We start from the raw sequence: 22,450 nt of genomic DNA on the forward strand, positions 1-22,450 counted from the left end.
AATGTGATAAGTATTTTTACCTCAGCTTGTGGCAGAATTGGATAAACTCAAATCGGACCACAGCAAGACATGCAAGGTCGTCAAAGACCTGAAGGCCAAACTCCAGATCATCACAGAGCAGAAAGATGTCTACCAATCGCGCAACCGTGAGTTAATGCAGAGCATGGAGAACAGTCCGTGGTATCGAGAACTCAAGGACAAGGTGTACCACCTGCAGGCGCAGGTTCAGACTATGACGGAGGATTTCCAAAACGAGAGGAAAGATCGCGAAAATGCTCAGGGAAGGCTATCCGAGATGGAGACCGAACTGGCCTACTATAAACGCTACGAGGTAGGGGTCATTTCCAATTGTGTTTTTCGAATCGGTAATCCTTGACCTTGTCAATTTCAGTCATGTTAGTGGGTCAGGTTTAGCAGCAACTGTAGATTTTGATTGTGACACTAAGCTGCGCCAATGCAAGCGATTTTTGCTGCACGACCTGTGATCGTGATCGCATGCCACAAAATTGCTTGTTTGCAGATGTGAAACAACCTGTTTCATCATTTTGTCTGTCGCACGCCTTTTGCTTCAGATAAAAGTAAGAATGACTCACTCTCCGTAAAAACCTTTTTGATACCCCTTGAGCGGTTCTACCTTCATGTGCTCAAATAATTTCCATATCTGGGTTACTAGCGCCAACAACTGTAACCTGTTTGTTCTTGTCTGTTTGTCTAGACAGGGTTTTTCAAAATGTCATAGCTTATAGAATATTTATAGGTTAGATTGTACTTCTGGCTGAAAAAATTATTCATTCTCAAGTGTTCATGTGGATTCTCTTAACAATCAAACGTCCCAAATTGTCCTAAATTTCAGAATATTGCACCTTTAATGTGAAACTACATGGACTGGGTTGTTCAAAGCCATTCCTAATAACTACATGACAAGTCTTTTGATAAAAAAATGGATGATTGGCACCTCTGCACCGCACTGCCTCGATGTGAGTGTCCAAATCTGAAAGAGATATGTCGAAGGATTGTTCAAAACTCAAATTATGACCACTGATTAAAAGCTAATTCATTCTATTCTGATTGGTCAAATTGATATCTTTCATGCAGGATGGGAAGAAAAAGGCTCGGACTAAAACATATTGAAATAAAGAGGTGACATTTTGTGATCAATATATGTTATAGATCTTTTGGTTGTATAAGTATACGATGTATGTGCCATATAGTGAAGATTGGTTACGTTACAACCCTGACATTTACATGGAGAGATTCCGGGGAATCCCGAAGTAGAAATTCACGAATATCATATGATGTTCATGAGTATGTATGTCTGAGTACTTTGTATAGCCTTCATACAATCTGTCATGGCCTTGTGCCAGAAGAACCATTTAAATATACATATATTCATGTATACAGTAGAACCTCTCCATTAAGAATAGTCTCTGGACTGACAAGTGCCGTCCTTGATAGAGAGGTGTCCTGATTAGAGAGGTCAAATTTAATGGAAACAACCAATTTGGGACCAAAACTAGTGTCCTTAGTAGAGAGGTTGTCCTTAATAGAGAGGGGTCCGCTAACGGAGGTTCCACTGTATATGGAATATTGCAACATTGCGTAAGTTCAATGCGGGCACCTTTGTTTATGAGAGCAATCTTGTTTCATTTCTCAATTCCCTAAAACTAAAAAGTGCTCCTCATACCAAGTGAACTAAATGTGATGTTTGCTTCAAGCACCCTGCAAATAAGTGATTGAAGTCACTGTGACCTGCTGCAATTAACCACTCTTGTTAAAAAATCACAGAATGATAAGGCTCGTAAAAATTAATGTAACGTTTTCCGTCGTATTGAACATTAAATGCGATGGCATCGACCATGGTAGAGTCTTTCCACGAATGAGAAGAGGTATTTGCAACTAAAGCTGAGCACACACGGGCAACAAAATGACAAAAAAACCTGAAAACATTTGTTTTCAAATATTTTTTCACGATTTGTTGCCCGTCTGCGGGCGACAAAAACAAATGTTTTTCGAAAACATTTGCTTTTGAAACAGTTTTCGAATATCAAACATGCAATATATTTTTGACCTAGTCAAAATGTTTTTCGTCAAAACGTCGCCCGTTTGCGGGTGACTGCAACGAAACGTAAAACATTTTTTGCGTCATCATCGTCATTAGCCAATCACGATGACGTTCAGCATCATGTGATACCAACCAAGCCAGGTCAAAATGGCAGCGCCAATTTTAAACGAAATGGAGTTGATTGTGGATGAAGAATTGCATGAAATAATATGGACGACTGAGCTCGAGGGCAGGTTGGTCGAGCTGTGGCAGGAAAGGCCTACCCTGTTCGAGGTGACCTCGCCGCTCTACAGCGATAAGAACGAAGAACGATCAGAAATGCTAAAATTGTGAGGCGGTCGTTATGCATGGCGGCCGCCATCTTGGAATACGTGGGTGTGACCGGGGGTGTGACGTATGGCGCAACCATGGTTACCCCTTGTTTTTGACGTGACCTGTGACGTGACCGTGTCATTTTGTCTCCCGTGTGCGGGTGATTGAAACAAACACGACAAAGACGCAAAACATTTCGAAAACAACTGAAAACAAATGTTTTCAGTTTCGCTGTCATTTTGTTGCCCGTGTGCGCTCAGCTTTAGGCATGACGTAAGGTCAAACGACGTCCCAGCTAATGATCTTATGATGCTGCAACCACATTTTCTCTGCAGATGATTGAGCGGTCACACGCAGGTCTGCGAGGTGCAATAATTTGGTCGCCGGTTGCAATTATTGCCCAATTTTTGTTTCGTCGCAAACAAGTGATTTTTGTAGCATGTGATCATAATTGCCGCAGCAACCTAATAACTTGTTGTCGGGAAGATTTAACCTATGTTGATAAAAGGAGATACTCTTCATCCTGTTCTAATATCTTTTATTCTTTTTTAGCACGCTGGTGGCCACTATGGTGGAGCGGTAGACTTGAGGAGTCTGGAGCGTGAACAAAAGTACACGCCATTTGGGAGATGTGCCCCTGCTTTTGGCAACCTCGCACCGCAACAGCGGGTAAGTAAATCTCACACACACCTCTTATATTGTATAATGGTAAGTACAGCATAAGTTGAAACTAAACGTAGAACCTCTATTAAGTACACCCTCGGGACTGACAAGTGCTGTCCTTAATAGAGGTGTCCTGATTAGAGAGGTCAAATTGAATGGCAACAAATGATTTGGAACCAAGATTCAGTGTCCTAAAGAGGTGTCCGCTAAGGGAGGTTCTACTGTTTGATTATATTTAGGCACCTGGGATACACAACAATAAAAAAATTTGAAAAAAGGAATAGAAATATTGATACTGTATACAGAAATATTTGAAAATTAAAAAACAAATCACCAATTTTTGAAACTCACAAATCTAGTTTTTTTTTCTTTTTTGGGATTGCTCTTCATGTGAACCGTGTGAATCAAGTCAAATCATTTCATGACACTCTGTTCTACCTTCCAGACCCAGATCATTGCTCACAGCCCAGGCCCTGCTGCTGATAATTTACACGGCTCTGGGAGTGACAATGATAGCCTGCAGACAAATCCAGACCTCAGCAGCGGGTCAAGCCGAGGACTCGCCCAGGCACTCTCGCGTGCACGCAGCGAGGAGGACCTCCAGTGTCCACGATGTCACAAGTTGTTCCCGTCAGGCCAGCATCAGAGGCTTTTAGAACATATGGATACGTGTTGTGATTAGGGAAGGGTGACGCGGGGATCTATAAACTGTGGAGACCCCCAAGTAACTTATCTGATAAATGATGGATGGAATACAGTAAGGATGAAACTGTTAAAAATTGACTAACAGTGTTAAATGTTTCTTGTGCCCTCATTATTTTGAATATATAGTCGAAAAACCTGTATACCCATCTTTCTGTCCCATTGAGAAAAAAAAACATATGAATTTGCATGATCTTTGTCTTTTACAAAGATTGTGACCCATCACAGCGAAACAAGGTGCATGTTGCAAAACTCTTTCGCCTCCGATAGCAGCATTTGAAAATGAATATGAGCTTAATTGCGATCGAACTCTACCCGATCCCAAAACACACATTTTTGGGCGATTCGGATGTGCTCTGCCTCTCTATCCAATTATACTAGGTGTTATAAAAAAATTAGAACATTTCTTCATTGCTTTTCCGCCTAGCTTGTGCTAGTATCCAGTCAGCATTTTCAGTAAGTTGCGTCACTCTTCTTTAAACACGTCAAATTGACAAAGAAAAATCAACCATTGCCGATTTCACTCGTGCTAGGCGACGGCACTGATGTCGCCAAAATAATAGATTTTTAAAAACTAAAAACTTCATTTTGGGTTAAATGCGAGTTAAATAAAGAAAAGTTCTTCGGCGTAACACCTGCGTTTATGATATTTCCATCTGCGTGCGAGAACTTTTGTTCTATTTCTCTAGCAGGGCAGTAGATTTCACTTCTCGTCGCATCGATATCGACAGAAACATTCCAAATCATATCGAGACTTTAAGTGAAATTTGTTGAACACCCATAAACAAATATTTTCAAACATGTCAAATGCCCAGTTCTTCTGTGTAAACTTTAAAGTGCTTTACATAAACTGTGAGGAGTGCTATTATGAATAACAAACTTTATTATTATCATTGATATCTTGCCTACTTTGAATTGGGTTCAAAATAAAGAAAAACGAAAAAATATGTTAACTGGCAAAATTGTAGGTTTAGTTTCAGAGTGCTGAATAACATCTTTACTGCACACAAGGCATGTGACCGGGGACATTACAGCTATGGTTGGGTAACTATTCAAAAGTACTGGGTATTTAACGAAAAAGACAGGTGTTTTGTTTTGTATTGTTCATATGTTTTGAATTTCTCAGGTATTTGGTTGAAAATATAACGTAGAATCATATTCTGTAAATAAGTTTTCCTTTATGTCTGTTGTGTCGTGTACGTGTTGGTATATCCGTAGGTGTGCGTTGAAAATGTACAGGTACAGGACAGAATATAAAAGAGGCACGCGATTCGTTATTACTGATGGTCCAGGAAGAAAGAAATGCACTTATACACAGTGCCGTAGTGCAGTTATTGTGCGTGCAATGTTCCTTAAACTAGGTAAGTAATTTGCTGAGACTCGGCATTTGTTGTATTTGTACATCTGTCTTCACAATCGCAATGCTGAAATTTATATTCAGGATATACCAACGCAATTCGAAATCTCCAAATTCACATTCAATTACAAATTTCGTTTTTTAACGAACGGCGTAGGCCTTTAATCATTAGTGAGGATTTGCCGAGCAGATCACTTTACTGCCTGCGTCTCGTTCCATGATATACGGTAAACTCCAAAATATTCGCATGACTTTCATTTTCGCGTTGACAGATAATTACGATGGCGATGAAAAAGAAATGCCCCTGACGGAAAATTTAGCACGGTTCGTCTTAAATTCTTCTCACCAGGGGGCTAAAGGCGTAAATTACAAGGACATTTTTTGTCGCTATATTCCAATAGTTAGGGGCTTGAAATGAAGTTGAGAAAGTATGCAGGTACTTTCCCTGATTTGTACATTGTACCCATATATTTCAGTTGAGCGCCAGGCCCTTGGGCCTCTTGTTATATATCCCCGTTTTAATGGGCTGCTTCAATTGCATGTTTAGCTAAAGCTGCAAAGATGACCTTTTTAAATATTCCCTTTATGGCAAAACTACACATGCCAGCATCCACTTATAAAAGATGTACTATTCTTAAACACCTAGGTATCTCCAATTTTCATTTCAAAGACAAATTGGTACCTCAACATAGTTCTTCCACCAATAAATTTAAGATTTTTATGTATCTATTATTACATATTATTATTACCTATCAAATCATAAAAGCATGTTAGCTTATATTTCCTTTTCATAAACATTTTAAAAATTATTAAGTATTATACAGTTAAGAATTAAATATTATCACTCAAACTTATTCGGTTAATTGTTACTGCAGTAGTTCAATAGAATACATGTATAAGAGGCATGTACCTAGCTAAGATTTATCATTGCAGCTATTCATGTAGGGCCTACATGCATCGGGAAAGATGTAGTTGAGGTAGTACCTGATCCTCTCTGACCTCATCGTGGTTTCGGGGTGTCACATTCTTGTCGGGAAGTGGTGATGGTGTCTGAAATAGGTGTGAGCGCTATATGTGTATGAAATTTGTGCTTTAATGTGTCACTAGTTTAGTATTTAGGCAGCCTTTGTAAAGCATCAAAACAAAAAATCGAGACTTTTACTACATGTGAAATCATTGAAAAAAGATGTCTAGACTAACTATAACTTTTTAGTACATGTAAAATCATTAAAAAGAAACGTCTAGGCTAAATATAATTTTTTAGTACATGTAAAATCATTAAAAAGAAACGTCTAGACTAAATATTATTTTTTAGTACATGTAAAATCATTAAAAAGAAACATCTAGACTAAATATAACTTTTTAGTACATGTAAAATCATTAAAAAGAAACATCTAGACTAAATATAACTTCTTAGTACATGTACTATCATTAAAAAAGAGACATCTAGACTTAATATCACTTTTAGTACATGTAAAATCATTAAAAAGAAACGTCTAGACTAAATATAACTTTTTAGTACATGTATAATCAAAAAAAAGAGATGTCTAGACTTAACATCAACTTGACAACATGTGAAATCATTAAGATAGAGAGACTTCTAGAGTTACTTGGTAACATCCCTACATGTGTAAAAGATGTACCTTTGATGCAAAAATAAACATACAAACTGAAGAAAAATTATAATCTGTTTCAAATCACCTCGAGTTTGTATTTGATAGCACATTTAACATGAGTGTGGAACTTTGAGTAACATGCTACACAGGAATGTTTCATAAGAATGTGGCCAGTTTGGAGAGGATAAAAAAATAACAACAACTTGGGCGTGGAAATCAGACGGCCAGGAAGATAATACCCCTGCTTGCCACCAGGAGGTGCCACATGTAGCACCATACTAGTCTAAAGCTGATGTCGAATAAATGATTTTTGCTGTTTTTGCGAGGCAGTTTTGAACATGGCTTGTAAGTTAAGCCAATGGTTACAGTCTATTTGTGTGCACATTCTTTCTGCTTTTTCGGTGATCCTGAATTGGATCATTCAAAAAGTGGAGAAGTCACTGTCAAGCTGGTAGCCATCTTAGTGTAGAAAACAAACAGGTCTTATGCACAAGTTGTTGCATCATTTAAAAAATTTCACGTTGCAAGATTTGTCAAGGATAATAAATTTCACAGTTAATGGCATAGGGTAGTCTAAGGCTGGTTGCTATGCAATGTTATATACATGTACTCTTGTCGCAGATGGCTATGCAATAGACTCCAGCAAGACCCCAGAACAAGATTAATTGATGACGTCATTCTGTCTCTGCCAACACAAGCTGCCATTTTTTACTCACTCTTCAATTCATGGAGCAGATCATAGGATATTATAGCATCATATTGCAGTCAATCAGTTCCATATAAACTGAGACACACAACCTTGAAGATGATACAGCTCTTTTATTTCAAGGATTTATATGTGTTTTCTGTAGGTTTTGTTGGGACTGATTGATTGCTAATTGGTGGTTTACATTTTTTATCTTCACACGCCTGTGACATCCTGGTGGAATGGAAATATGTGTTGACAGAGAGAATATCTTTTCATCTGCTTAGAGAATGAGTATGTTGCAGCAAAACGACCTTGCAGAAGTGACCTAAGGTCACTTTAACAAGGCAATGAATTTACAAGACCAAACTGGCCCTGATTATGGAAACATTCTTTGTGTGTAGCATCAAATCTTGAAAATTGAGTTTGGGCGCAGTAGAAAGGTGATGTTTGAAAGAATGGCTAACTAGAGAGGTAACTCCAAATCTATTCCAAACAAGTCTAGGCAAAGTTAGTACGTATTTGTTATTTTGAAAGGTATCTTGTGGTGAATTGGAAATTAATAGAAAATTAGCTTTGCTCTTTCCTTTCCCATCTTCATTTTCAATAAAGCCATTTGTCTGGTGCCTGTACAAAATGCCTGTTTTACATGTGATGGGCCCATGTGTGACAGACGTACCTAAATGGGCTTAAAGCGTCGACACAGTATATGCATCAGCAGATGTACATTGGCCATGGGATGTGGTTTACAAATGAAAATAAATGTGGGATAAGGTACATGTGGGATGTGCACATCATATATTGTGACTAAATTATGTTATCAGCTATAAAGCTATATTAATAAATTTGATGACCACGTAAGTTGTATGTGTTTCCTTTATTTTCCGAAGTATTGAATTTTATCGTGATGAAATCGCTTGCAGCTGTCAAAATGGAAAGTCTATGATGACGTAGACCCCTAGGAGCACTTAATATCGATGATTTATAATGCATATAAAAGGATTCCCCTCTGGGAAAATGACATCTGCCCACGCTCCAGCTTTGGATCATGTGTTTGATTTGGTGATATGAGGCCCAACCCATAAGTACTTTGTCAGTAATCATAAAAAGTACCACGTGGAAGTGATGACGCTTATAAAAAGAAATGTTCGCTGCCAGATTTACATAATAGTCAGTCGTGACACTTTGGGGAAAAAGTCAAGAAATGTGGGCTGTCTCATCGACATCAGGTTTTTTGTCACTCCCACATTATTTTCCAAATGAATTTTTATTTGAAATATCAAATAACAGAGTAGTGGAAACCTACATGTCCTAGTGGAGAACGTATTCATTGGTGGACCTATATTATCTAGTTGTGACCAACATTACTCAATCTCCTGTCAGAGTTGACCTACATTGGTAGACCTACATTATCTAGTTGTGACCTACATTACACAATCTCCTGTCAGAATTGACCTACATTGGTAGACCTACATTATCTAGTTGTGACCTACATTACTCAATCTCCTGTCAGAGTTGACGTACATTGGTAGACCTACATTATCTAGTTGTGACCTACATTACTCAATCTCCTGTCAGAGTTGACCTACATTGGTAGACCAACATTATCTAGTTCTGACCTACTGTGGTGGACCTTCGTTATCTATAGTTGTGACCTCCATTACTCGGTCCTCTTTCCGAGTTGACATTCATTGGTGATGTACATTAGAGAACACATTCAGACAGTTTTACAGATTGTGCTGCTCCAGCAGAGCCATCCTGTCCACCAAGCTTCTAGTTTGACAGATTGTGCTGCTCCAGCAGAGCCATCCTGTCCACCAAGCTTCTAGTTTGACAGATTGTGCTGCTCCAGCAGAGCCATCCTGTCCACCAAGCTTCTAGTTTGACAGATTGTGCTGCTCCAGCAGAGCCATCCTGTCCACCAAGCTTCTAGTTTGACAGATTGTGCTGCTCCAGCAGAGCCAGCCTGTCCACGAGGCTTCTAGTTTGACAGATTGTGCTGCTCCAGCATAGCCACCCTGACTACCATAGTTTGACACACTGTGCTGCCCGAAAGGACCACGCCTTTTTCCTCTGACACAATGTACCCATTCTGACAACAGGTCTCTATTTTAAGACAGTTCACGTCCATGTAGGCCTATATATGGTGTATTCCTGTTTCGCCTATTCCTGTTTCGCCTAATTCCTGTTTCGCCTAAGTCCTGTTTCGCCTATTCCTGTTTCGCCTAATTCCTGTTTAGCCTATTCCTGTTTCGCCTAATTCCTGTTTAGCCTATTCTGTTTCGCCTATTCAAATGTATTGCTAACCTCCCCACAGACGTAGGAATATGAACCGTCCCTTACTGACCGACCAAACGCGAGGAGAGCCACATATGTACGCATTGACGAACGCATGTTACGCCTCAAAGAACAATACGTCAATGGAGAGAGGGACATAATGAGTTACGTTGATGCCATCAGTTACCTTGTCTGACATAATATCATGATATGTATTTTCCACCTTGTTTGACTTTATATGTGCTGTACCTACATGTATATTATGACATGGGTTTTACAGCTGATTTTGATCAAATAATTATGAGAATGTACAATATTATGTATTTTTATCAAAAACTCATGAATTCAGTTTTCATAAAATAAACGACTGCTTTACTCTACTTAATCTATTAGTTTTTACTGTGTGTCAGTATGGTCCTATGGTCCTATGGTCAAATAAGTCCCGGACTGTCCCCGCTTTCAAGGTGACTCTTTCAAAACGGTCATGGCATGGTTTGTTAACAAAGTTGATGGCATTTGATTAGTGAAATTGTCATCACATCGTTAACATCATCCAATTGTCCCCTCACATTTTCCCCATAAAATGGACATGCATCCCTAAGGTTCCCCGTGGGAGAGTCGATTTATTGTAGGGGTACTGGAAAGTAGGCGAATCAGGAATAGGCGAAACAGGAATTTTGTAGGCGAAACAGGAATTTTGTAGGCGAAACAGGAATAGGCGAAACAGGCATAAACCTCAACCTTGCATAAACCTATATATCTACCCGACCGAATATTGATTTATCATAACGATGAACATGCAATAGCCATTATGATATCGTATTTTGTAACTTTCACTTTCATTCTCATATTCAACTTTCACTTTCATTTTCATATTCAACCGCGCAAAAGTAACCATCATTTTATTTGTAGACTAATTCGCCATAGTCATGTAGCCTACTTCTGAATTTTCCAAAAAAATTCAAACTTTATTTGCACTATCATTTTCACATTTGTAAATATTTCTTGCCACTTTCTCTTTCATGTATTTTACTTCACGGCGCCAAGGACTGCATCTTAGTTTCTTTTCTAGGCCAATTACATGCCCATCCCGTCAAACACAAGTATTTTCCAATCAAATCAAAATTTCGTTCGCATTCCTCGAAATAGCAATCCACAGAAAAAGCTCGAATATACATTTAATGTAAACTGCCAAAATATTTGCGAGTGTTTTATCTTCGCGGATTTCGCGAATAACTAAAAAACGCGAAAAACTTTTTATTAGAAAAAGTGCTTGAAAAACGAGAGAAAGTTCTTAATCCGCCAAAATGAAAGTGAAAAAATCAATGTTTGTAAAATAAGTTTGCGGAATCGCCAAAAATTTGCAATTTCCACGCAGGGTCAGAATGGGGAATCACGAATGATTGCCAGCTGGCACGGCGAGGTTAAAAATTGTTGTTGTCGACTTTTCCCGGCGGGGCTATACCGTGAAGACCGTCGACGACACAACCGTTACATATGGCAAGCCAAAGCGGAATTTATTCAAGACTTTAGAATTACCATTCAAGAAGTTAAATAATATGTAAAGTCAAGGACTTAGTGAGCCCCCCTTTAGGTCGGGGGAGCTCCCCCGAACCCCCCTACGAGCATATGTTAAGTGCAAGCTCTAACAACTACAGCTGTTACAATGGGGGGACACCCCCCAAACCCCCCTCCGTCGACATAGGTTTTTACCAGTGCGTTGGGGGGAAGCTCCCCCCAAACCCCCCCGGTGGACAGTCAACTAGCCCTTCTGTGTCATACTGCTGGAGGGGGGGTGCGATGGGACCATCCATATAGTTCCTTCCGACACATTTTTGTTTTGGTAATGTAATACATTGTGATTGTCCTTATTCACGGGAATCGGGCGTTTCCAGTGATATACGACACAAATAGGTTGTCCTCATGCATTCACTTTGGAAACGCATTTTAAAATAGATGTTACGTCCTGTTAATGGGGCACGTCATCATCGCGTACATTTGGGAAAAACTCCCTAACGAGACCGGAGCAGACGGCTGAAAGTAGTTTAATTATTGGCCGCTAGGGTTCAGAATGTCGCTCACCCGAATTTTTCACGCAACTTTTGCTAAATAGAGCTAGTTCTAGTTTGTGATTCATTTTAATACTTCAGATTTGGGCAGAAGACCAATATAACTTAGTCGTCAGTGTGGTTTTAAGCTGGAAAAACGTATTTGTTTTTCTTAAAGTGCCTTTTTGGACGGGTGTGTGCGATTGTTTTGTTTTTATGTCACGTGACCTCGACCATGTCGACACAAAATTGAAATAAACCACCCTTTTCTGTCATTATTTAGGACGGATATTTCTCTAATAAAAATATTAATATAATTGGCCAATTTCTTAGGCATATGATGTAGCGAATTCCCATGAAGATTTAAATTTAATTTAACTTAATTTCAACCAATGGGATAGCAACCACCACCGGAAGATCGCGGAGAAATCGGTAAACTCAACGGAGTTAATTCAGAAATTTACCAAAAAAAATTGTTTGTTGGATATACAATATTTACTCTCTTTATTTCACTTCATTTACATTATATACTCCCGCACACACGTGTATCTTAAGAGCCCCTCCTAAAGGGGGTCTTATAAGTTCAAGAAGGAAATATATGTTCAAGACTAAAATATGTTCAACCTTGAATCAAATGTTTTCAACCTTGAATAAAATATGTTCAACCTTGAATAAAATATGTTCAACCTTGAATAAAATATGTCCAACCTTGAACAAAATATATTCAACCTTGAACAAAATATATTCAAGACTCACGTGACCATATTCAAGACGCACGTGACCACAAAATTGATGACGTAGAGCGTAGAATCTGTGGTACTTCCGATGCGTTCTGTTTCACGACAGGCATTGCGCATTTTGAACCTATAATTTGCCTGATGTCTGTAAAACATGTATCGACTCTGACATTTACTCGGCATCCATGTCATGATGTGTAGGATTACAGTACATGTCAGGTGTAGGCGGCTAGGTACGTGTACAACCATGTGTCAAAACCTCGTGCGAACAATTCGAGCTCCGAAACGCAACACAAGTACCATGGGTTCGGGAAAGTCCGGACGCGGGTTCGGGAAAGTCCGTAAAGCATCAAAACATGAGCAACTACGTCATCAATTTTTGTGGTCACGTGCGTCTTGAATATGGTCACGTGAGTCTTGAATATATTTTGTTCAAGGTTGAATATATTTTGTTCAAGGTTGACAATATTTGATTCAAGGTTGACAATATTTGATTCAAGGTTGACAATATTTGATTCAAGGTTGACAATATTTGATTCAGGATTGAACATATTTTGGTCTTGAACATATATTTAACTTCTTGAATAGTAATTCCACGGTCTTGAATAAATTCCGCTTTGGCTTGCCATAGTTACAACATCATAAATCGGGTGTAACGCGAACATTTCGTTTTAAAGACAGAGTGCCATTTTATGTCAACCAAAACAGACTGATATGGTGTGCGTCATGCAGAGGCTCAACGACGCGTGCGACCGCCAATCTATCATGTTCATTCACAGATATCCCTCGCATTGGCGCCAGACATAATTCATTGACGTTTTTATTTGTAACAATAGGATAGTACAATATCGTAATTTTACTCTATAGTGTTGACCCGGGAAGTACATTACAGAAATATTGTGATTGGTTTTCTCTTGGCGAGGTAAATTCCCAACCCGGTAGAACTGAATCGACGAATCGGAGCATCGGAGCCGTGCTCAGACGTGCTCACCCGATTTAGGATAGGCGGCTTCCCGACTGTGACGATCAGATGAGTACTCTATGATACACCACAAAAAAATGTATTTTGCCTTGGTTTGCTTGAAAAAATGATAGGTCAATGAGGGCAATCTGAATGTCAACTCAGGGATTTTTTTAATGTGTGTGTGTGTGGGGGGGGGGGGGGGGGATAAGCTGAGGTCGGCCTACTCCAATAAAGGGGGTCCAAAGGCAGCAGCCTGGTAGGAAAAATGGTTGTTTCACGAAATCACCAAAAGGGGTCTCTCCTATCTTTCAGTATACGTTGTACCAGGGATATATCCATCCCTAAATAAAACACGACTCGGTCATTTTACTGTGCATATTATGAGTCACAGGAAGACCACCAATTAGACTACCAAGCTCCTACCAATAGTCCTTCTTAAGCAATTTATTGTCTCTACGAAATGTGACTAATCTTTTGATGAGAATATCCTGGTGCAGATAGATAAGCACTTAACTATTGACCGAAAACGATGATTACTGGCATTTCAACATTGTATCCACATGTATGATCATCTGTACCAAGAATGCCACTGCGTAATAGAAAAGTGCGTCATACTGACGTCAATTTCAGACACTCATAACTTGACATAAATTATTGGCCTAAAATTATTTACGCTTCAATCACGCCATCTGTACAGCAATAGCTAAACCAGCCACCCAGTTCTGACAATCGGAAGACACTAGAGAAGCAGGTCCAGGACAGATTGCCGCGAAAATTTTAAAATACTTCGGGAAACTTATAAATAGCTTTGGAAACACTGTGATGACGTCACAAGCAAGTTTAAGTCCGACAGTGGTGCTAGTATGTGCCCAGCCGTAATGGTCATATTTACGGAAAAACTTTTGGAGTAAAAAAGTTTTGTTTTGTAACAACAAACACGTATCAGATAAAGAAATTCAGAATTCCTTGATACATTGAATACAAATGCATGCTATTTCCCTTCTTTCGTAACGAAAGATATTCTACGCGAATATTATATTAAGAATACAAAATAAAGTTTTTTTATTCCAAGCATTTTCCAGTAAAATGCGCAAATAATGCTCGGTATAGAGTAGCACAACTTTCGAACTTTGAAGAATATTGCAACTGAAAAGGCGGGAGATATGGTAATTCCGTGAAGACGTCAACATGGTGTTTTCCAAGCTATTTATAAATTCTCGCGGCAATCTGTCCTGGACCTGCTTCTCTAGTCTCTTCCAGTTCAATCCTGGTACAGATGGTCGTCATCCCTCGAAGATGGGCTATTGAGGGGGGAAATTCCTCATGAGATAGACCGAGTCTTCTCTCAAAGATGCGCATCTTTGAGGTTCAATTCAAACTTCCAAGATCATGCGGCATCTTGAATGTTTTCAGCCCTCAAAGAGTTGAGTTAAAATAATGGATGGGTACAGTGTGAGTCAATTAACCCGTAAAAAGAATGCACAGTCATTAAAATGCCTCAATGCAATCTCAGAATATTTCTTTTTCTTTTCCAAGAACTTTCTTAAATATTTCCTCACCCTCGGCGGTCTTTGCGTTCATATCACGATCATGAGGTGCGGCAACTTCCGCGGAATAAGCGACTGCGAGGGGGTTTATGATTATACTCGCCCCGACGATTGAAACGCACTGGTTCGACGGGGTTTTCCAATACACAGCATTCAGTCACCCCTTAGAGGTCTCTAAGGTCTCCCGATGCACAGGATCCGAGCCCGACCACCAACTCAGGAATTTCTTGAGAACACCGATCTGTTTTTGATTCATTCCGGACCGCAATGATGTTTGCTGGCAAATATTGTATCCGTTCCAGGAATACGAAGAATGCCACAGCGCAGTTCGTATTGAGAAACGTAGAAAAGGTTTTAGATATTTTATCACTCGTCCCTCAACTACGCCATCTGCGCACCGATTCAGCCCTCAAGAAAAATCCAATTCAGCCTTGTCGACGAAAATAGCAAGCACAAGTTCCGTAAATACAGGGGGAATTCCTCTACAAAAGGTCACTTATTCCTCTGCATATCAACTGTGCTCAATAGCGAAGAGAATAAACGAATCGGGGATTCCCCTAGGTAATTCCCTGCACGCAATCTTATTCATTGATTCGCGTAGTTCGGATTCGGAAACGAGCTGCGTAAAAGTCACTTTTCTCCAACTAAACGTTAAATCGGACTCTAACGAACACTCATAGCGAGTCTATAGATGTTGAGTGGTTCATTGAGTGAGTTTTAGGGGCGCGAATATAATTTTCAAGCGGAGAAAAACATGATTACTTACAGAGTGAGTACATGAACTCCAGCAGTTTATTTGATATGATATGATAATCAGGTGGAAGACGTCATACCGGCACAGGCACGTGAAATTAAGAGGTAAATAGTCCCCCTCTCCCCCCCCCCCCATCGATTGACACCCCCCCCCCCTCCCGACAACGCACATGAAGTAATTATTTTATGTGTGTTGTCAGTTTGGGTGCCCATGTGTGTTTGTCAGTCGATCGGGGCTCGGGCTGCTGAGCACTTTATTTCACGTTGCCTATGATAATGGTTGCGAAACTGAGTCGGGTTTTTCCCGTATCGATATTTCAACGAAATGGCTCTCGTGTAGGCTAGTGCATGCTGCTAAGGTCTCATTAGGGACTTTTTTGTATTCTTGCGCGGCAAACCCTAACCGTAGTTCCTAAAAGATCATTAATTTCTTGGTTGTCACAGTATGCCAAAGACATGTTTTTTGGAGTTTCTGAAACCTAGAGCGCTACTCAATAGGCGGCTAACAAGAAACGACGCATTTTACTGTTATTGCCAACGTATGTGTACACTGAACTTGGGATGTGCGTCGGCCCCGTGTTGAAATGCCGTCCAGTGCAAGTTGGTGCGTTTTTCGCTGATTTATGCAAAATTCAACATATCTCAAAAGTTCAATGGTTGACCATCAATTTGTTTTTGATTTTTGTGTAGCGAAAGCAACTGTCTTTTACGGGAGAATGGTCACTGTAAGAATTATTCAGGAAGAAATGTATAATAATTTGGGGTTTTCCTTGATTGTCCGGCCCAATTGGCAATATTGCCATTTGGGATTGTGAACAGAGCTAGGAGAAAATGCGACGCTTATGATTTTTTCAAAGAAATAAAATGCCCGCTTTAACATCCTGCAGAAGCAGGGGAATCGGGCGTTACCAGTGATATACGATACAAATGGGTTGTCCTCATGCAATCACTTTGGAAACGCATTTTAAAATAGATGTTACGTCCTGTTAATGGAGCACGTCATCACCGCGTACATTTGGGAAAATCTCCCTTACGAGACCTAAGTCATATAGGCAGTTCGAGTTTTTGTTTTACAGAAATTATGTTTCCTCATGCGCCACCGTAGAGATTCCCATCGACCAATCAAAAACGAGCTAACTTTGTTGTGGGAAAATCAAATTTGTGTGACAATAAAATACACATTTTTGCGAAATATTTCAATCAGAGAATTAATCAATGGCGATAAAAGTGACTATTAGTTAATTTCTTACATCGAGATTGTTTTCAACTATCGAAAACTTGTTTATTTAATCAGTATGGACAGTCAACAGGGTAAGAAAGATCGGTTAATTTGTTATCCGACAATAAGAAGGTGACTTGCGTGTACAGATTATGTTCGAAATTAGAACAGGCCGCCCATGAATCCATTGAATGCATATCTATTTGATGATAACACATTTTCCTTCAAATATTTTATTCCTTGTCATACAGCAGATCTTTTCCTTCTCTCCTGATACTTGTTTAGAACAACTTTTGACTTCGAACACGGATTGTAAATTTTGTCTGCCATTCATTCAAGTCAGACAGACACAAAGGGCACCAACCAAGCTGTCAGCTGCTTCATGGAATAACACATGAAGTGCTCCCACCTGCAGTTTGTCCTTCAATAACAATTTCTTGGATATGTTTCAGAACTCCTGAAGCAGAAACTCCAAATGTGGAGAGAAGCTAAGACGAAACCTGGAATCGCTAGCAGTAAGCCCGGCAGACAAAAGCCTGTAAAAGGGAACTTTCTAGAGAACTCTAGACCTGTGATCGCTGGCAGCAAGCAAGCTGGAAAGAAGCCCATTCTTAGAGGGACTCAGCTGGGGAACTCGCTGCCTACACTTGGAACCCAACATCTTATAAAACCAATTGAGAGAATGAATCTCAACAAAAGCAAAACTTTGGGACGGACTCAGAAATCTTTTCCAGCAAAGAAACCTGTCCAACCGAAACAAGATCTGAAACAAAAGATAAAGTTACCAGCAACAACGATGGTACAAATTCAGGGTAAAGAACACCTCGGGACTGACGTACTCAAAACTCAAATGATGACAGGAAATATCCCCAAGGCTCTTCCTTCAGCGACTGTGAGGTCAAACGCGATGAATGCCAAAGGCATCAAAAGACTTTCGAGGAATTTTACAGCGATAAACAAAGTTAACCAAAACGTGAGGGGAAAAGTTCAGTCAGCCTGTGAAGGTATCACCATGAAGCGGGCAGCGCCTATGAGGTATGAGTTCTTTTGTGAATCGAGTTTGTTTTTATCGGTGTCCTGACATTAATGTAAACCAAAAAAGATTTGCTTGCCTTTTATTTTCGCGAAAACATATGGCAACGAAAAAGAAAATCTTTTTGATTGAAAATTACTGTTACGGCGTTGTCAAAAATGCTAAATGGCATTATGGCTAGGGCGTCGGGTTCATAATCAAGAGGCTGTGGGTTCAACTCTCGGAAGGATCACTACTGTTTCTTCTTTATTTCCTTGAGCAAGACACACAACCCTAATGCAAATTGCTTTGTCCTTTGAATGAGACATAAAAGCGAGGTTCCTTGTATGAAGTGTTTTTATGGTTCTTTCATGATCTGGTTTTTAGTTTTAAGTAGATGTGTTTTACTTGCCAAATTTTCACTGCCCAGGCAACCCAGCAAGATGGTTTTACCTCAATTGCACCTCAGCATGTAGTTCTCTTTTTGTCTTCAATACTCTTACTTTGGATGATTCCGGTGTATCTTCAGAGACAGACTAAAGTCATGGCGGGAGAAGAAAGAAATGAATAAAGTCAAAACAGCTGAAAGGTATGTTCACTTGTCGGTTTAGGAAAAAATTGGGTAAAACAAACAAAAATTTCTCAAATTAAGTTATTTTCAGTTAGGATTTGCATCCTTGGCAATTATTTGAAAATTTGTTGTCATTTTTCCACTTCAGACCTAAAGTCCCTGAAAATAAACTCACCAAATCAATCGGTAGGCCACACCCAAGCTCGTTTGTGGCCTCGTCCAAAAAATTAAACAACATCATCCAGTCGTACGTCTCATCAGATAAGAAGTCACAAGAAAATGGTAACAAGACGCCAAAAACTCCAAGCAACCCCAGGCGAGCAAAACGACCGTTGAACTTCTCCACAAATGAAGCAAGTGCCAAACGAGCGAGACATTTGAGTATTTCGAAATCTGTGTCGAGATTAGCGGATACGCCTGGGACGCCCAACCCACGTGCCTCAGGCAGAACTCCACGGAGAACGCCAAAGAATGCCATGGAAGACGAACAACACCATATGCGGTAAATATTTTCTACTGCAGCCAACGACGTGGCCCTGTCATTTGTCCAAAACGACCAGGGTGGCAGCTGGTACACGGTTACACAAGGCCTTGTTTGACCGCAATTGCAATCGGCAGCAAGAACTGGTTTTAACTGCTACTGAAACTAAGATACGTGTAAGATTCAACCTTGATGAGTAGTTACATGTAGCTGGCTTTGGCGATCGCCCTGCAGACTTTAGCTCATAAAATGTATTTGAATACAACTTGAGAAACCTTTACTTGAGAAACGCGAGTCATCTCTATCATTTTTTGATTACAGTGAGAAACTTGAATCATGGCTGAAGGCGCATGGCAAGACCCCTGAACGACATCGCCACGCCACTTGTTACCACGGTGCTTGTGAAGAGCCCTGGAGGGATCCGGTTCAGTTAGCAAGTCCTGGATTGGACGAGTGTCAGCTGGCCAGGCAGGTAAGAGTAAAAATGAGAACCTGTATTCTGATCAAACCCTTAGGACTAGGAGGTTGCGCTGTGATTCATTATGTATGTAGCTTGTTACCATGGTTCATGCAAAGAGGCCTAGAGAAACCCAGATCAGTTTGGATATTGACCCAAGCAAGTTTGTCCCAAATAGAGAGGTTCTACTGTATATTCCTGTTATTGTTTTCTCCAGAAAACCGTGCTTGATCATGAGGATATAGCGAGGGAGGTGAAGAAACATATTGGGACATGCATGGAAAAATATCAAGAGGTGAGTTGTTCTTCTTAAAAATTATCAAGGATAAAATTGTACAATGGTAGCCAAGATGGAGACCATCGGCTTCGTCACGTTCCTCGGCATTTTTCCGTCCTAGAACTACAGTCTTCAAATGTACACAATGTATAGATGAATCTTGTTACATCGCACAGTATATAGAGCGCTGCATAAGAAATTAACTTTCCTTTTTTAGTCATGAAAACTTCCAATCTTTTTCAGGGAGTCCTAGCTGAGACGGTGCTGTTGGAACTGGAAAGTCGCGTGGGCCAAGTCTCGAGTGGACGCACCGTCTCTTCCTATTGGCTGTGTAAAGCCCGGCTGATGGAGGATCTTGGGAATGATGCACAGACGGTGGAGGTCTACGACGAAGCGATGAAGTCTGGAGCAGAGGTATGTATTTTCCCCCCGGTTTTTAAAACCTGGAACAGTTTTTAGAACTGAGAACTTTGGAATGAGAGATACAGGTGTTCATCCTCATTTTCAAATTAATCTTACCACTTTCCTTACAGCCCAAGATGGACATTCTCAAGGCGCTGCACAACTTCACAACGCGGCTACTCCAGTTCGACATGGAGGGTGACAAGGACCATGATGCCAAGCGGAAGGCGCAGACGGAGAAAAAGAAGCCTCGTCGCTCCGTCAGAATAATGGAGGTGCCGCTGACGATGCCCAAGAAGATGTCTCGTGTCCAGCATCAGGTGGATGAAGACAATATCATCAATTCTTCGGCGGTTAAGTTCTCTGTGTCTTCGTGTACACCGCTCATGAAAAAGTAAGTTGTAATCTCAACCTAGAGAATCAGTGTCCTATTGTTTGCAGAGATAACCATCTTATTGACATGGGGAAAACCATGCCAAACTCCCAGTGCTGGTGTTTGGGCATTCTGTCTCTGCCCCGCTGCCCTATTGCCCATTTCTATGCAAGATGCTGCTACTATAATAAGGCATCGCCTCAAATTGGATGGTGCGTCTACAGGGAACCCCAAGGGTTTATAAGGACAATTATTGAAATGAGGTGGGAGACTGGCCCGTTTAACCCTGGTCAGACACCAGCCTAGGAGAGAAAACTCTGAAGTCGAACTGGGTATTCTGGGCTCGTTAGCCCGGCAAACGCAACCAGTCGAGGACCCGTAAACTCTGATATAAAACGTGACCAAAGATGGAGCCTCTGGCCATACCGGCATCTAACCGGATTCGCACCGAACAATGACGAAATGCCCCTGTCTCGGTCTTTATCTCATTCGACTCTTTCTATTTTATCATTCCAGTTTGAGGTTAAATGACGACGACAACAGTCCGAAATGTTACGTCGTCACACCGGTCCGCCGATCGACCCGGAAGAGTTTTACAGATCTTCCACGGATGCTACAAGATCACGACGAGGTGATTGATAATCTCGATGATCTTTCCGACCACAAGAAGAACAAGATGCTCTATAACGACAACCGGAACTTGAGCGAGAAGTTAGATTTCGATTCGGAGGATGAGGAGGAGGAGGGAAGCAGTGGTGATGCAGAAAAGGAGAATTAACATTTTGTTATAGCGGACGATCAATTAAGAGTATTACAGCGTCACTTTCAGACAAAAATAATGGTGTTGGTCTGGTCTTGGCATTCAAAGCATTTTGTTTAGTAAAGTCTGGACATGTGTTCTAAAACACCTTTTTGTTGCATTGTAGTTTTTAAAAAACTAAGGTTCACACCAAGTGACATTGTGGTGCTGATAGTCTATAGTTGTCACTTTGATACGTGTTAGCAAGTATCGATTAGATTTCTTTAATCCATACAAGGGTTTATTTGTTAAACTATATTTCGTACTTACCGGTACTCCAGTACATTTTAATCTTGATACTATGTAAAATTTTGGACTTAAGATCCATTTTAATTTATCTATAATATTTTCATGGACATGAATTTTGAACAATTTGCAGTTTTAGTGATATAAAACTGGTCTAAAGTTGACTTGAAATGCTGGCGTTTACTTTCAGCCATCCTGGCAGTTTTTCAAGTACATGTACGCTGGAAAGTTCAATCAATTTGCTGAATTCAAATTTACTGTTTACTGTCTCACCATTGTCAACAACGGCTTCTCAAGATGTTCATGTCCGATCACGCAACTTCCGATCAGGAGACTACTTTGTTCACTTCTGGAAGACGTGTACTATCACTGCAGTGATATCAATACATGTAATGTGTTGAAGATAAATCAGCTTTGTGTATTCTAACCTAGGCTTTCTGAAACATCGTATAAGCACATATTTTCTACTTTCATAGACTACATTAATGTATGAACTGGCACTTGGTATAATTAAAAATCCACAGTGTGTATCAAAGAAATACTTTCTTTTTTTTCTTCTTGTGAGCACCTTATCAAGTCTTGATTGACGATTGAATAGAGAAGAATACTGGCCAAAGGACGATACCCTGAACACAAAGCTCTGGTGCACTGTTGTGGAATTCTCAAGGACAGCCGACTTCATTACCGAAACTGGTCTGATTCTGATTGCCTTTATCACAAGCGGAAAGATCCTTAGCCCTGTGATGCTCACGAATAGGGGCATCTTCATCAGTTCCTCGTCACCTCGTACCAAGCCAGTGTCTCCACCTGGCAAAGTTACAATCCGGACGCAGTGGACCAGCCTGTCCTTAGAAGATCAGGGCGTAGGGCATGTAGGATTTGAGGCCAAG

General features: G+C 40.3%; 2 protein-coding genes and 1 long non-coding RNA gene across 6 annotated transcripts in view; 2 read left to right on the forward strand and 1 right to left on the reverse strand.

Annotated features, from left to right (window-relative positions):
- The window catches only part of LOC135490035 (TNFAIP3-interacting protein 2-like), a 21,179-nt gene extending 12,930 nt beyond the window's left edge, over window positions 1–8,249 (forward strand). Inside the window, exons 6-8 of the mRNA XM_064775684.1 lie at window positions 26–331; window positions 2,927–3,043; window positions 3,483–8,249. Coding sequence (XP_064631754.1) covers window positions 26–331; window positions 2,927–3,043; window positions 3,483–3,719 — 660 coding nt within the window. The 3' untranslated portion in view covers window positions 3,720–8,249. The remainder of the gene's footprint in view (window positions 1–25; window positions 332–2,926; window positions 3,044–3,482) is intronic.
- LOC135490036 (uncharacterized) overlaps window positions 1–15,769 on the reverse strand; it is a 24,047-nt gene extending 8,278 nt beyond the window's left edge. For both annotated transcript variants that reach the window (XR_010447259.1, XR_010447260.1), the window contains exon 1: window positions 15,737–15,769. This is a non-coding gene — a long non-coding RNA (uncharacterized LOC135490036). The remainder of the gene's footprint in view (window positions 1–15,736) is intronic.
- LOC135490034 (cytoskeleton-associated protein 2-like) lies at window positions 15,468–22,053 on the forward strand. Of its 3 annotated transcripts, none has more exons than XM_064775683.1 (9): window positions 15,468–15,739; window positions 17,395–17,977; window positions 18,484–18,543; window positions 18,674–19,027; window positions 19,328–19,478; window positions 19,681–19,758; window positions 19,984–20,154; window positions 20,274–20,536; window positions 21,032–22,053. In XM_064775683.1, exons 2-9 carry the CDS (start codon window positions 17,418–17,420, stop codon window positions 21,291–21,293), a joined length of 1,899 nt encoding a protein of 632 aa, XP_064631753.1. In that variant the 5' UTR covers window positions 15,468–15,739; window positions 17,395–17,417; the 3' UTR covers window positions 21,294–22,053. The 3 variants fall into 3 exon arrangements, with proteins under 3 accessions (XP_064631753.1, XP_064631751.1, XP_064631752.1); XM_064775681.1 differs by lacking the exon at window positions 15,468–15,739 and adding an exon at window positions 15,754–15,828; XM_064775682.1 differs by lacking the exon at window positions 15,468–15,739 and adding an exon at window positions 16,939–17,034.
- Window positions 22,054–22,450: the final 397 nt, after the last annotated feature.

Source organism: Lineus longissimus, chromosome 6 (genome assembly GCF_910592395.1).
Source record: "Lineus longissimus chromosome 6, tnLinLong1.2, whole genome shotgun sequence".
Lineage (NCBI taxonomy): Eukaryota > Metazoa > Nemertea > Pilidiophora > Heteronemertea > Lineidae > Lineus > Lineus longissimus.